Below are 14,745 nucleotides of genomic sequence, written 5' to 3'. Positions count from 1 at the left end.
TGAGGAAGGAGAGGGCGGGCTGGGGAGAACTGGACAGTGATGGAAGCTGGGGGGACTCCAGCTGTCCTGGCCTCTGGGGGCTCCTGCCAGGGTGCAGGGTGCGGGGACAGCCTGGTCTGCATAGCTGCGAGTCTGAGGACCTCTTCAGGAAGACTTGTGGGGTCAGAGGCTGCACGGTCCGTGAGGGGGGCGGCAGCCGTGAGGTTCGGGATCACAGGACAAGGGCCGTGGGGTCTCCGGCATGGGCATTGGAGACCGCGATGGAGTCAGGTTCTGCTGGACACGGACCAGAAGTCCCCAGTTCAGTTCTGAGCACGTGGGTGAGGGGACTCCTGGGGGGCCGCCAGGGGCTCCGAGGAGACGTGGGCTCGGGAGCTGTGATGGCTGGGCCGTGTCCCCCACAAATCCACATGCTGAAGTCCCGCCCCCACGACCTCAGGATGTGACTGCATAAAGGGGTCTTTAACGAGGGTGTCAAGGTAAAGCGAGGTTGTTGGGGTGGACCCTGATCCAGTCCCATGGGTGACACAATACGAAGAGGAGATCAGGGAGGAAAAGGCCCCGGAGAGCAGCTTTGAGAGTGACGACCGCCCGTGATGACTGGCCCGTGATAACTGGCTGGTGATAACTGGCTCGTGATGACCACCCGTGATGACCGCCTGTGATGACCGGCCCGTGATGACTGGCCCGTGATGACTGGCCCGTGATAACTGGCTGGTGATAACTGGCTCGTGATGACTGCCCGTGATGACCGCCCGTGATGACTGGCCCGTGATGACTGGCCCGTGATGACTGGCTGGTGATAACTGGCTCGTGATGACTGCCCGTGATGACCGCCTGTGATGACCGGCCCGTGATGACTGGCCCGTGATGACTGGCCCGTGATAACTGGCTGGTGATAACCGGCTCGTGATGACCGGCCCGTGAAGGACAAGGAAGAGGTAAGGACGCAGACAGGCACAGGGGGCCACCAGGTGAACGCACAGAGGAGACACCAACTGCCGGCCAAGGAGGGAGGCACAGGATGAACCTGCCCTGCCGGCTCCAGGGTGGAGACTTCCAGCCTCTGGGATGGATGACGGGTGCTCCAGCCTCCGGGGTGGGCGACGGGTGCTCCAGCCTCCGGGGTGGGTGACGGGTGCGTGTGGTTTGAGCCGCTGGCCTGTGTCGTTTGTTGTGGTGGCCTGAAGAGACCCACACGGTAGCTGAGTGTGGTGGACACGCCAAAGCTGCAGGCAGGAGACCTGCAGTAAGGCTGGCAGGACCATGTGGCGGCAATGGCCACCCCAAGCCTCAGGGGCTTCCTGCAGGGATGGCTGCTTAGATGCCGGGGCCTGCAGTGCTGATGAGGGTGTGCCTGGGCCACATCGCCATGGAGGACGGGAGGGGCCTGTTCGTTTGTAGAGGGACACGCCGGCCACCCGGATGCAGATACCACATCCTCACGGATGCGCACACGTTGCTTAGACACTATCACGTGAGCCTTTTGAGCTTTGAAGGTTGAGAACATATTCCTAAGAACACACATCAGCGCCATTTAGAGCTTCTAAGGGGTTACCGCGGAGGGAGGGGCGGGGTCACCGCGGAGGGAGGGGGAGGGGCACCGCGGAGGGAGGGGGAGGGGCACCGCGGTGGGGGGAGGGTTCACCGCGGAGAGAGGGGGCGGGGGGTCACCGCGGAGGAAGGGGCGGGGTCACCGCGGAGGAAGGGGCGGGGTCACCGCGGAGGAGGGGGCGGGGTCACCGCGGAGGGAGGGGCGGGGTCACCGCGGAGGGAGGGGGAGGGGCACCGCGGGGGGGGAGGGTTCACCGCGGAGAGAGGGGGCGGGGGGTCACCGCGGAGGAAGGGGCGGGGTCACCGCGGAGGAAGGGGCGGGGTCACCGCGGAGGGAGGGGGCGGGGGGGTCACCGCGGAGGAAGGGGCGGGGTCACCGCGGAGGAGGGGGCGGGGTCACCGCGGAGGAAGGGGCGGGGTCACCGCGGAGAGAGGGGGCGGGGGGTCACCGCGGAGGAAGGGGCGGGGTCACCGCGGAGGAGGGGGCGGGGTCACCGCGGAGGAAGGGGCGGGGTCACCGCGGAGGAGGGGGCGGGGTCACCGCGGAGGGAGGGGGAAGGGCAGTCTTGTTTTGAAAATTCCAGTGCAAAGACAGTGTTGGTTCCGGAGGCGCCTAAGTGATCCCGCAGCGACTCTGAGGAGGACCCTGAGGGTCGGGCATTCTTGCCCTGACCGGCCTCTGCTGGACGCCCACCGGGGAATCAGGGAGATACACGGGGCCCCGGCTTCCAGGAGCGCAGCAAGGCCACAGCCCTGAGGACCGGCAAACCCACACAGGCGCGGTGAGAGGGAGGCCGCCCAGGCCTGGGGCCTGGCAGCAGGGGATGAAGTGGACCAGAGCCCCGTAAATCCTAACGTGGGTGAGCAGTGAGCCTGTGTGGCTGCGAGTGGCTCCGTTTTGGGGCTGTTTGTTCCTGCAGCAAATGATGCCAGCCCTGACGGAACCAGTGCGCGTCCACCACGAGCTGCCCACGTCCTCTCCAGGAGGGGACACCGGGTTCAGGAGCTGCCCACGTCCTCTCCAGGAGGGGACACCGGGTTCAGGAGCTGCCCACGTCCTCTCCAGGAGGGGACACCGGGTTCACAAGCTGCCCACGTCCTCTCCAGGAGGGGACACCGGGTTCACGAGCTGCCCACGTCCTCTCCAGGAGGGGACCCCGGGTTCATGAGCTGCCCACGCCCTCTCCAGGAGGGGACACCGGGTTCACAAGCTGCCCACGTCCTCTCCAGGAGGGGACACCGGGTTCACGAGCTGCCCACGTCCTCTCCAGGAGGGGACCCCGGGTTCATGAGCTGCCCACGCCCTCTCCAGGAGGGGACACCGGGTTCAGGAGCTGCCCACGTCCTCTCCAGGAGGGGACACCGGGTTCACGAGCTGCCCACGTCCTCTCCAGGAAGGGACCCCGGGTTCAGGAGCTGCCCACGCCCTCTCCAGGAGGGGACCCCGGGTTCATGAGCTGCCCACGCCCTCTCCAGGAGGGGACCCCGGGTTCATGAGCTGCCCACGCCCTCTCCAGGAGGGGACACCGGGTTCAGGAGCTGCCCACGCCCTCTCCAGGAAGGGACCCCGGGTTCAGGAGCTGCCCACGCCCTCTCCAGGAGGGGACCCCGGGTTCAGGAGCTGCCCACGCCCTCTCCAGGAGGGGACACCGGGTTCAGGAGCTGCCCACGTCCTCTCCAGGAGGGGACACCGGGTTCACAAGCTGCCCACGTCCTCTCCAGGAGGGGACACCGGGTTCACGAGCTGCCCACGTCCTCTCCAGGAGGGGACCCCGGGTTCATGAGCTGCCCACGCCCTCTCCAGGAGGGGACACCGGGTTCAGGAGCTGCCCACGTCCTCTCCAGGAGGGGACACCGGGTTCACGAGCTGCCCACGTCCTCTCCAGGAAGGGACCCCGGGTTCAGGAGCTGCCCACGCCCTCTCCAGGAGGGGACCCCGGGTTCATGAGCTGCCCACGCCCTCTCCAGGAGGGGACCCCGGGTTCATGAGCTGCCCACGCCCTCTCCAGGAGGGGACACCGGGTTCAGGAGCTGCCCACGCCCTCTCCAGGAAGGGACCCCGGGTTCAGGAGCTGCCCACGCCCTCTCCAGGAGGGGACCCCGGGTTCATGAGCTGCCCACGCCCTCTCCAGGAGGGGACACCGGGTTCAGGAGCTGCCCACGCCCTCTCCAGGAAGGGACCCCGGGTTCAGGAGCTGCCCACGCCCTCTCCAGGAAGGGACCCCGGGTTCAGGAGCTGCCCACGCCCTCTCCAGGAAGGGACCCCGGGTTCAGGTCTCCTGCCGGCCCACATCGTGCCTTTGTGTAAATCAGAAGAAAGATAAGGAACAGGCCCTCCTCTCTCTCCAGGCAGGCTTTGGTGGAGTGGCTGGATCTCCTGCCGCACCTTCCTTGGCAGGGCTCCCTGTGCTTGACCCCCAGAACTGCAGGCGGCCGGCAGAGAAGGGGTCCATGATGGCGCCTCGGTGCGCAGCCTTGGACCTGCCCCCATGGACCTGGGTGAGGACTTCCCAGCCCTTCCCCGGCTCCAGCTGCTCTCCCTAAGGGCCGCCTCACCCCTTCCTCGGGCAGGGGGCGGTGGACGAGGGTTCCGTCCCTCCAGGGGATGCTCCCAAACCCCTGCCAGGACTTGGCAGATCCGGCCTCTCATCTTGGCAGCTAGATGGTGGGACGGGATCATCGTGGTGGCTTTAATTTGCATTTCTCTGATGACTGATGATTTCGAGCATCTCTTCATATGTTTGCTGGCTTTGGGGATAGAGATATTTCTTCCTAAAGCAAAACTTGATTATGTCATTTCTGCTTCAAGATGCCAGTGATGCCTGAGGTCTGCAGGGCAGTGCAGACACTCACCGCCTGGCCGCTCAGGAGCCTGCGCTTGACCCCCAAATCTGCCCCCCAACTCCCTGTTACCGGCTCACTCCTTCCATGAGGGGCCTTCCCCAGGGACAGCCGATGCTCTCCTGATGGCTCCTGCCCTTGCAGAGTGCTGCCCCCGCCTGCCCACCTGGCCTGGACCCTCGCCTGAGCCCCCTCAGGGCTCTGCGCCACCACAACCCAGGCGTTTGTTCTGCAGGAACCTCCCGTCTCTTCCCACTCGGGAAAGGAAGGCTCTGGGCATGGAGGTCGGCCAGGCCCCATCCCCGTACCCTGGCCCTTCTTCCTGCTTCCTGTTTGTCACTGCCCCGGGGCCTTTGCACCTGCATTCCCTCTCTCTGTGAGTGTCCTGGGGCCTGTTACCCACGTCACCGTCCCAGAGATACCTTTTCTTTTCTTTCTCTCTCTCCAGCTTTATTGAGGTATAGTTGACAATTCAGGACGGTGTGCACTCAAGGTATGCAGCATCACAACCTGACACACGTAGGCATTGTGAAATGAGTCCCACAATTGGGCTAATTAACACACCCATCACCTTACATGGTTACTTCTTTCTGTGGTGAGAACACTAAATTTTAAAAGCCTGGGCAACATAGTGAGACCCTGTCTCTACAAATATAAAAAAATTATCTGGACGTGGTGGTGCACACCTGTGGTCCCAGCTACTTGGGAAGCTGAGGCTGGAGAATCACTTGAGCTTGGGAGGCGGAGGTTGCGGTGCACTCCAGCCTGGGCGACAGAGGGAGGCCCTATCTCAAAATAAATAAATAAAGGACACATTCTTATTAGCTGTAGTCACCACGTTCATTACATCTTAGAACCCGTTAATCTCATAACTGCACCTTTGTTCCCTGTGACCCTCAACTCCCCATCCCCTCTCCAGCCCTGGCAGCCACTGTTCCCTCTGCTTCTGTGAGTTCCGCTTTTTCACACGTCACTCGAGTGAGGCCATGTGCTGTTTGTCTTTCTGTGCCTGGCTTATCTCACTTAGCACAAATGCCCTTCAGGTTCATCGTGTCCTCACAAATGGCGGGCTTGCCCTGCCCTGCCCTGCCCTCCCTTCCCTTCCCTTCTCTCTCTCTCCTTTCTCTCTCTCTGTCTCTCTCTCTCTCCCCCCCTTCCCTTTCCCTCCTGTGGAATAACACTCCTGTATGTGTGTATACGCATATGTGTGTATACGCATGTGTGTACGCATGTGTGTGTATTTCTTCCCTTCCCTTCCCTCTCCTCCCCTTCCCTCCCCTCCCCTTCTTTCCCCTCCCCTTCCCTTTCCCTCCCTGTGGAATAACACTTGTGTGTGTGTGTGTGTGTGTGTGTGTATGCATGTGTGTGTATTTCTCCCCTTCCCTTCCTTTCCCTCCCCTCCTCCCTCCCCTCCCTTCCCCTCCCCTTCCTTTTCCCTTCTGTGGAATAACACGTGTGTGTGTGTGTGTATATATGCATGTGTGTATATTTCTCCCTTTCCCTTCCTTTCCCTCCCCTCCTCCCTTCCCTCCCCTCCTCCCTCCCTTCCCCTCCCCTTCCCTTTCCCTCCCTGTGGGATAACACTCGTGTGTGTGTGTGTGTGTGTGTGTGTATGCATGTGTGTGTATTTCTTCCCTCCCCTCCCCTCCCCCCTCTCCTCCCCTCCATTCCCCACCCTTCCCTTTCCCTCTTGTGGAATAACACTCCTGTGTGTGTGTGCATGCATGTGTGTGTATATTTCTCACATATTTTCATTCATGCATCCGTTGATGGACACTTGGGTTGATTCCGTGTCCTGGCTGCTGGGACAGTGCTGCGATGAACACGAGGGTGCAGACGCCTCTCCTACACGCTAATTTCAACTCTTTGGATATACACCCAGTAGTGGGATTGCTGGATCAGGTGGGAGCTCTATTTCCACATCTTTGAGGAACCTCCCTGCCGTCTCCCATGGTGGCTGTGCCAATGACGTTCCCAGGGACAGAGTGCAACGGGCCCCTTTCCTCCATGTCCTCGCCAACACTCGCTATCTTTTGCGTTTTGATGACAGTCATCCTAACAGGTGCCAGTTGGTACCTCCTGTGGTTTTTATTTGATTTTCCTGATGATTAGTGATGCTGGACGTTATTTCGTCTACACATCGGCCACTTACATGTTTTCCTTCGAGACACGCAGATTCAGGTCCTTTGCATGTTTAAAAAATTTTTTTGTTTGTTTTTGTTATTGAGTTGAATTCCTTCTACAATTTGCAAATTAACTCCTCATCATATACATGGATTGCAAATACCCCTGCCTCCCCGTGGGGGTTACCTTTTCACTGCAAATACCCCCGCCTCCCCCTGGGGGTTGCTTTTTCACTGCAAATACCCCCGCCTTCCCCTGGGGTTTTGCCTTTTCCCTGCAAATACCCCCGCCTCCCCGTGGGGGTTGCCTTTTCACTGCAAATACCCCCGCCTCCCCGTGGGTTTTGCCTTTTCCCTGCAAATACCCCCGCCTCCCCATGGGGGTTGCCTTTTCCCTGCCAATACCCCCACCTCCCCGTGGGGGTTGCCTTTTCACTGCAAATACCCCCGCCTCCCCCTGGGGTTTGCCTTTTCACTCTGTTGGTTTCCTTTGCGGAAGCTTTTTGGTTTGTTGCACTCTCACTGTCTATTTTTGCTTCTGTTGCCTGTGCTTGTGGGGCCATATTTTAAAAAAATCATTGCCCAGACCAGCCTCAAGAAGTTTTCCTCCTGCGTTTTCTTCTAAGAGTTTTATGGTGTCGGGTCTTAGGTTTGAATCTTTAATCCGTGTTGAGTTGATTTTCGTCGGTGGTGTCGGATGAGGCCCTTTCATCCTCCTCCACCTTTCCCAGCACCACCTATTGAGGACGCCCCCTTCCCCGTCGTGTGTCCTTGGCACCTTTGCTGAAGGTCAGTTGGCCGTAACTGTGCATGGGGACCCTTCCTGGACCCCTGGTGCCCTGTGCCCCATATGTCCCACCCCCTCCCTTACTTTTTCTCCATGGCATGAATCACCCTAGACCTACTATACATATTTTATCTTATTTATTTTTATTTATTTATTTATTTTTGAGACGGAGTCTCGCTCTGTCCCCCAGGCTGGAGGGCAGTGGCACGATCTTGGCTCACTGCAAGCTCCGCCTCCCGGGTTCACGCCATTCTCCTGCCTCAGCCTCCCGAGTAGCTGGGATTACGGGCGCCCGCCACCACGCCCGGCTAATTTTTTTGTATTTTTAGTGGAGACGGAGTTTCAATGTGTTAGCCAGGATGGTGTCGATCTCCTGACCTCGTGATCTGCCCGCCTCAGCCTCCCAAAGTGCTGGGATTATAGGCGTGAGCCATCGCGCCCGGCCTATTTATTTTTTTTCAGACAGAGTTTCACTCTTGTCGCCCAGGCTGGAGTGCAGTGGCATGATCTTGGCTCACTGCAACTTCTGCCTCCCAGGTTCAAGCGATTCTCCTGCCTCAGCCTCCCGAGTAGCTGCGATTACAGGTGTGCACCACCACGCCTGACTAATTTTTGTATTTTTTTTTTTTTTTACTAGAGACAGGGTTTCAACATGCTGGTCAGGCTGGTCTCGAATTCCTGACCTCAAGTGATCCTCCCACCTCGGCCTCCCAAAGTGCTGGGATTACAGGCGTGAGCCGCCATGCCTGGCCATGGATATTGTAAATGTTCTTGTTTGTTGTACGTTTTCCTCACTGGGCTGTGCACTCCTGAGGGCGGGGCATCTGTCCCATTCTTCAGTGCTGGGTCCCCTGTGTCTGGGACAGTGTATGCATACAGCAGGTGCATAATCAGTCTTGACTGGAAGGGTGAGGGAGTCAACGCACATGGCAGTCATTGGACTATGTGTCTGAGAAGCATAACTCACTTAATCTTGAAGTTCACTTATGGATTGAAGTGTGCAGTTCAGTGACTTTTAATATATTTACCGAGTTGTGTAACCATCACCACCATCTAATTTTAGATCATTTTCATCATCCCTAAAAGAAACTTCAGACCCACTAGCTGTCCCTCCCCCTGTTCCTCCCACCCCAGCCCTGGTCCTGGCTGCGGGCTGCTCACCTGCATCTCTCTGTGGATCTGCCGGTTGTGGACATTTCACACACCTGCGTGCAGTCTTCTGTGCCTGCCTCTTTCACTCGCTGTGATGTTTAAGTTCACCCATGTTGTCATCTATATCGGTACTTACTTCCTTTTTTTTTTTTGGAGATGGAGTCTTGCTCTTGTCACCCAGGCTGGAGTGCAGTGGCGTGATCTCGGCTCACAGCAACTTCTGCCTCTGGGGTTCAAGTGATTCTCCTGCCTTAGCCTCCCAAGTAGCTGGGACTACAGGTTTGCACCACCATGTCCTGCTAATTTTTTTTTTTTTTTGTATTTTTAATAGAGACGGGGTTTCTCCTCGTTGGCCAGGCTGGTCTCGAACTCCTGACCTCAGACGATCCACCTGCCTCAGCCTCCCGAAGTGTTGGGATTACAGGCACGAGCCACTGTGCCTGGCCATCATTCCTTTTTACTGCTGACTAATAGTCTGCTGTGTGAATCCACCGCTAGAAACCCACTCTCAGTTGATGGTCATGTGGGTTGCTTCTGCTATTCGCTTATTATGAACAGTGCTGGAATAAACGTTCCTGTGCACGCTTGGGCATATGCCTAGGAGTGGAACTGCTGGGTCAAATGGTGACTTTACGTTTAACATTCTGAGGAGCCGCCAGGCGTTTTAACACAGTGACTGCACCATTTCACATTCCTGCCAACAATGTGTGAGAATTCCAATTTCTCTACATCCCCAACATTTTCCTTTAAAAAAAAGAAAAAAGAAACATAGCCATCTAAGTGGACGTGGAGCAGACTGTCCCTCTGGTTTGAGTTTGCGTTGCTTTTATGGCTCATGATGTCTGAGCCTCTCTCCATGTGCTCATGGGGATTCGTATATCTACTTTGGGAAATGCTTATTCAAGTCCTTTGTCCACATTTGACTGGGTTGCTTGTCTTTTTATTTCATTTACTACAATGACAGCCCCTACATGGAAAGATTTTGTTTTTGTAATCCCATTACCCCGAGGTGAGAATGAATTGCCAGTTGCTCAAGGCCTTCAGCTCTTAGGGAGGAGCCTGGACCTGGAGCTGCTCCGGGCTCTGGCAATCCCCGCCTCAGTCCTTGAGGCCTGGTCCTCACCCAGCTTTCTCCTTCCACCGTGCCATGGAGGAAGCCCGACCTCCCTGCACGGCTGGCCTGGGGTTGTTCACGACTGAGTCCAGGTGTCCCCAGAACGGATGTCACTGGTCACAGTGTTCCTGGTAATAGGTGACCCCAGGCACAGGGTGTTCCTGATCATAGGTAACCCAGGCACAGGTGTCCCAGTCACAGGTGTCTCCAGGCACAGGTGTCCCCAGTCACAGGCGTCCCAGGTCACAGGCATCCCCAGGGACAGGTGTCCCTGGTCACAGATGTCCCCAGGCACAGGTGTCCCCAGGCACAGGTGTCTCCAGGCACAGGCGTCCCAGGTCACAGGTGTCCCCGGTCACAGGCGTCCCTGGTCACAGGTGTCTCCAGGCACAGGTGTCCCAGGTTACAGGTGTCCCCAGGCACAGGTGTCCCAGGTTACAGGTGTCCCCGGTCACAGGTGTCCCCGGTCACAGGTGTCTCCAGGCACAGGTGTCCCCAGTCACAGGTGTCCCCAGGCACAGGTGTCCCCAGTCACAGGTGTCTCCGGTCACAGGTGTCCCCAGGCACAGGTGTCCCCGGTCACAGGCATCCATGGTCACAGGTGTCCCCAGGCACAGGTGTCCCGGTCACAGGTGTCCCAGTCACAGCTGTCCCCGGTCACAGGTGTCTCCAGGCATAGGTGTTCCCGGTCACAGGTGTCCACAGGCACAGGTGTTCCCGGTCACAGGTGTCCCAGTCACAGGTGTCCCCAGGCACAGGTGTTCCTGGTCACAGGTGTCCCCAGGCACAGGCAGCCACAGGAAGCCGATGCAGGGAACAGAGAGAAACAGAGACACAAAAAAAAGAGAGTGAGAGACAGAAGAGATGGGAAAGAGAGAGAAATGGTTGGAGAAAAGCATCCAGTAGAGATGAAGAGAGAGGAAGAGGAGGAGGGGGACGGGCAGCAGAGACCCAGGGAGGCTGCAGTGCCTGGATCCCTCACCACACTTTCCATTCTGCCCTTCCTGGGGAAGACTTCCAGAAAAGTGGGCCAGGCTGAGGGGACGATGAGGACACAGAGGCCCCAGGGGAGGGAGGGAGGAGCGGGCCACCCGGAGGGGCTGTGGTCAGCTCAAAGCCTCTGGAGTCGAGGATAAATCCTCTGACCTTTGACCTCCGACCTCCCTCTCCTTGGCTCCAGGCTCCCCACACAGCTTTCCATGACCAAATCTTACAGGAAGCTGAAGGGCAGCCCGGTGAGGGTCTGTAAGTCACCGCCAGGGCACAGAACGGAGGTTGGCAGGGGAGGAGAGACCCCTGGGCTGCCGTCTGCCTTTACCCTGCACATCAGGCCTGTGTGGGGGTGTCACCATCCTTCACTCCCTGGCATCTGATCCAAGATTACGCCTGGCAGGGCCTCTCCTCTGGGCTTAGCTCCGGGAAAGCTCCCACCAGTGAAGGGAGGGGCTCAGGCTCTGTGCACACAGGGGTGCCCCCTTCCAGGGAGGGAGCAGCTCTCCCACATGGCAGAACACTCATTTCCTGTCAGTGCTCTCCTGAGCACACAAGGATTAAACTGAGCAGCAAGCACTCCAGGGGGCCGAGAGGCCCCGGGGGAAGGGCCCCTTGCCCTGGCCTCGCCTGCAAGGCAGCTCCCGCCCCGGGGCCCTGCCTCTGAGAGCGAGGTGTGCAGGCTCTTCCTGTGGGTTACCTGGCCCATCCCCAGAACGGCCTGCACTGTCCCTCCCCGACCTGCACCCAGACATGGACGCTCACCCTCCCCAACCCCCGAGACATTCAGGTCCACGCTGGGGCCTGGGCCCCCTCAAGTTGCATGGGGACTGGGGTGCCTCGGCGCCTCTTCTGTGAGTGTTCCTACACACAGAGCCTGCTTCCTCCCCATCCTGCACCTAAACATGGACACTCACCATCCCCAACCCCTGAGACTTTCAGGTCCCCCCTGGGGCCTGGGCCCCCTCAAGTTGCATGGGGACTGGGCTGCCTCAGCGCCTCTTCTGTGAGTGTTCCTACACACAGAGCCTGCCTCCTGTCCGGGTGATGTTGGGTCGTCCTCCACCTCTGGGAGCACCTGCAGGGGCTGTTGCTCTGGGCTCCCTGGAGATGCAAGCCCCTGGGCCTGCCTGCCTGTTCTGTGTGTATTCACTAAGCCCATGCCAGCGGGGGTCTCCGCAGGAAACAGGCACAGGCTGTGAGGGGGCTAATGAGGCCTGACTTCTCCAGGGGCAGGCAGGACGGGAGCCCATGAGGGTTGCTGGGGACCCAGGGATGTGCACTGTGGGAAGCCACCACCACCCAGAAGCCGGCAAGGGCAAGGGAGAAGTTAGTGGTGCCAGAACATGGCTAAACGAGGCAGCCATGGAAAGGGGATGCAGACAGGAAGTGGAGAGGAAGGCGGTTCTCCAGGAGCCCTAGGACCTGCTCTGGGGCTGCTGCTGCTGAGCCCAACTGGGAACCAGAGCACAGGATAATGGTGACACTGGTGATGATGGCGATGGAGATGATTATGATGGTGATGATGATGGTGATGGTGGTGATGATGGTGATGGTGGTGATGATGGTGATGGTGGTGATGATGGTGATGGTGATGATGATGGTGACGGTAGTGATGGTGATGATGATGGTGATGGTGATGCTGATGGTGATGATGATGGTGACGGTGATGATGGTGATGGTGATGCTGATGGTGATGATGTTGATGATGGTGGTGGTGATGATGGTGGTGATGATGATGGTGATGATGGTGATGGTGGTGATGATGGTGATGGTGATGATGATGGTGATGGTGATGATGATGGTGATGGTGATGATGGTGGTGATGATGATGATGATGGTGATGGTGATGATGGTGATGGTGATGATGGTGATGATGGTGATGATGGTGATGATGATGGTGATGGTGATGATGGTGATGATGGTGACTGTGATGGTGATGATGGTGATGGTGATGGTGATGATGGTGACTGTGATGGTGATGGTGGTGATGATGGTGATGGTGATGGTGATGATGGTGATGGTGATGATGATGGTGATGCTGATGGTGATGATGGTGATGGTGATGATGATGGTGATGGTGGTGATGATGGTGATGGTGATGATGGTGGTGATGATGATGATGATGGTGATGGTGATGATGGTGATGGTGATGATGGTGGTGATGATGATGATGATGATGATGGTGATGATGATGGTGATGCTGATGGTGATGATGGTGATGGTGATGATGATGGTGATGGTGGTGATGATGGTGATGGTGATGATGGTGGTGATGATGATGATGGTGATGGTGATGATGGTGATGGTGATGATGGTGATGATGGTGATGATGATGGTGATGGTGATGATGGTGATGATGGTGACTGTGATGGTGATGATGGTGGTGGTGATGGTGATGATGGTGACTGTGATGGTGATGGTGGTGATGATGGTGATGGTGATGATAGTGATGATGATGGTGATGATGGTGATGCTGATGGTGATGATGGTGATGATGCTTATCATGATGATGGTGATGATGGTGATGGTGATGATGATGGTGACTGTGATGGTGATGATGGTGATGGTGATGATGGTGGTGATGGTGATGATGGTGATGGTGATGATGGTGATGATGCTGATGGTGATGATGGTGATGATGGTGATGGTGATGATGGTGATGATGGTGATGATGCTGATGGTGATGATGGTGATGGTGATGGTGATGATGGCGATGGTGATGATGGTACTGATAATGATGGTGATGCTGATGATGATGGTGATAGTGCTGTTATTTAATCCAGTTCAGATTCCTAGTTAGGCTCCCCTGTTTCTCCTCAGGCACACTGTGGGTCACTGGCTGGTATGTATGGGTGGTCAGAATGCCTGTGTCCAATCTGTGTTGTACTCCTTTTCTCAAAGAGAACTCAGCTATGCTTTCACAAGGAGGGGGTTGTGGGAGGAAGAGTCTGCCAGGAGAGAAAGCTGGATATGCTGGCACCAGGAAAGAGCCTCTTAGTTTACTGTCCCCAGGCAGCATCCCCATCCACATCTGAGCTCACCTTCTGGGTGCTTGCCCAGAGGGCCTTTTGAATCTCAGCATCTCTGGAACAAGACTAAGGCTGGGAGACATCTGGAGTGGAGTTTCTGTCCAGCAATGGCAAGTTCCCTGCTGAAGCTGAGAATGGGGAAGGCATGGCTCTCAGGGCTGAGCGCCCTTGTGCTGGGCGGTTCACCCGTCACCAGGAAGGGGGAGGGCACTTTGCTCTTCATGGTCAGCCTTATGCTGTGGGGATTTCCTGAAGAGCGCACCTTAGTATTTTGCCACCCAGCCTCCAGTCATTCTTTGGGTTAATCAAGAATGCATTCAGCTGCAAGTATTAGAAAACCTAGTAATTAAGCAACAAAGGCTTTTGATTCTCTTAATCAGAAGCTCCGAGTTACAGTATTTGAGGCTTGTTAACGAGTTCACCCGTGTTTTCAGGGGTTTGCTCTGCCATCCTCAGGGTGTTAGATTTTTACTTAACTGTTTTGGTGAGGTATAACACACTAACAGAAAAATGCACAGCTCCTTGAATTCTCACAAAATGTTGTGTGTTACGTGTTACAAATGTAACAATCAGGAAATAGAATATTACTAGCAGTGTTGGCTTTTGTTTCTCCTACTTGATGTCTTATTGACCCAACAAGGCTGCTGCAGCTCCAGGCATCATGTCCACATTCCAGCACCCTGTGCAGAGAGGCAAGTAAGCAGTGGTGTAGCAGCCAGAGCTCCCACCTGGCTTCTCAAATCTCATTGACCAGAAGAGTGTCTCATGGCATTGCTTGTGGTGAAGGAAGCTGGGAAAGTGGAAATCAGGCAAAGGGGATGGATTTACTGTGACTGTCTCAACCCAAATAGAATTCATCACAAGGCTGGGGGATGGAGTCTATCTTTCCTGAGACCAAGAGGTTTCTGCCTCTTATTGGAACAAAACTGGGGTTCTCTGAGCAGGACAGAGGCGGCGCGGGTGGCTACATGGTGGGCAGTAGCACTGTGCACCATGCCCTGTCTTTGGCAACAGTTTCCCATTTTCCTCTGGGAAACGCTGCTCTCCTGTGTTCTGCCCATGAAGTTAGGGAGGTTCATCTCCATCCTTGGGTCCAGGTGTGAGTGTGTCCCTTAGGCGTTGCCAGTGGGAGCACCCCGTTCCTCTTTGCCC

At 56.9% G+C, this 14,745-nt stretch overlaps 1 protein-coding gene across 1 annotated transcript; it reads left to right on the top strand.

Annotated features, from left to right (window-relative positions):
* The first annotated feature begins 241 nt into the window (after positions 1 to 241).
* MUC8 (mucin 8) lies at positions 242 to 4,451 on the top strand. Its single transcript, XM_055096505.1, is given in 8 exon segments — positions 242 to 316; positions 2,503 to 2,794; positions 2,838 to 2,999; positions 3,043 to 3,081; positions 3,248 to 3,282; positions 3,285 to 3,327; positions 3,371 to 3,617; positions 3,728 to 4,451. Coding segments are annotated over 8 exon segments (1,044 nt in total). The 3' UTR covers positions 3,879 to 4,451.
* Positions 4,452 to 14,745: the final 10,294 nt, after the last annotated feature.

The sequence above is a fragment of the Pan paniscus genome, chromosome 10, assembly GCF_029289425.2.
Source record: "Pan paniscus chromosome 10, NHGRI_mPanPan1-v2.0_pri, whole genome shotgun sequence".
NCBI classification, from domain to species: domain Eukaryota; kingdom Metazoa; phylum Chordata; class Mammalia; order Primates; family Hominidae; genus Pan; species Pan paniscus.
Note: the sequence above shows the minus strand (reverse complement) of the source record. Positions and strands in the feature narration are given on the sequence as shown.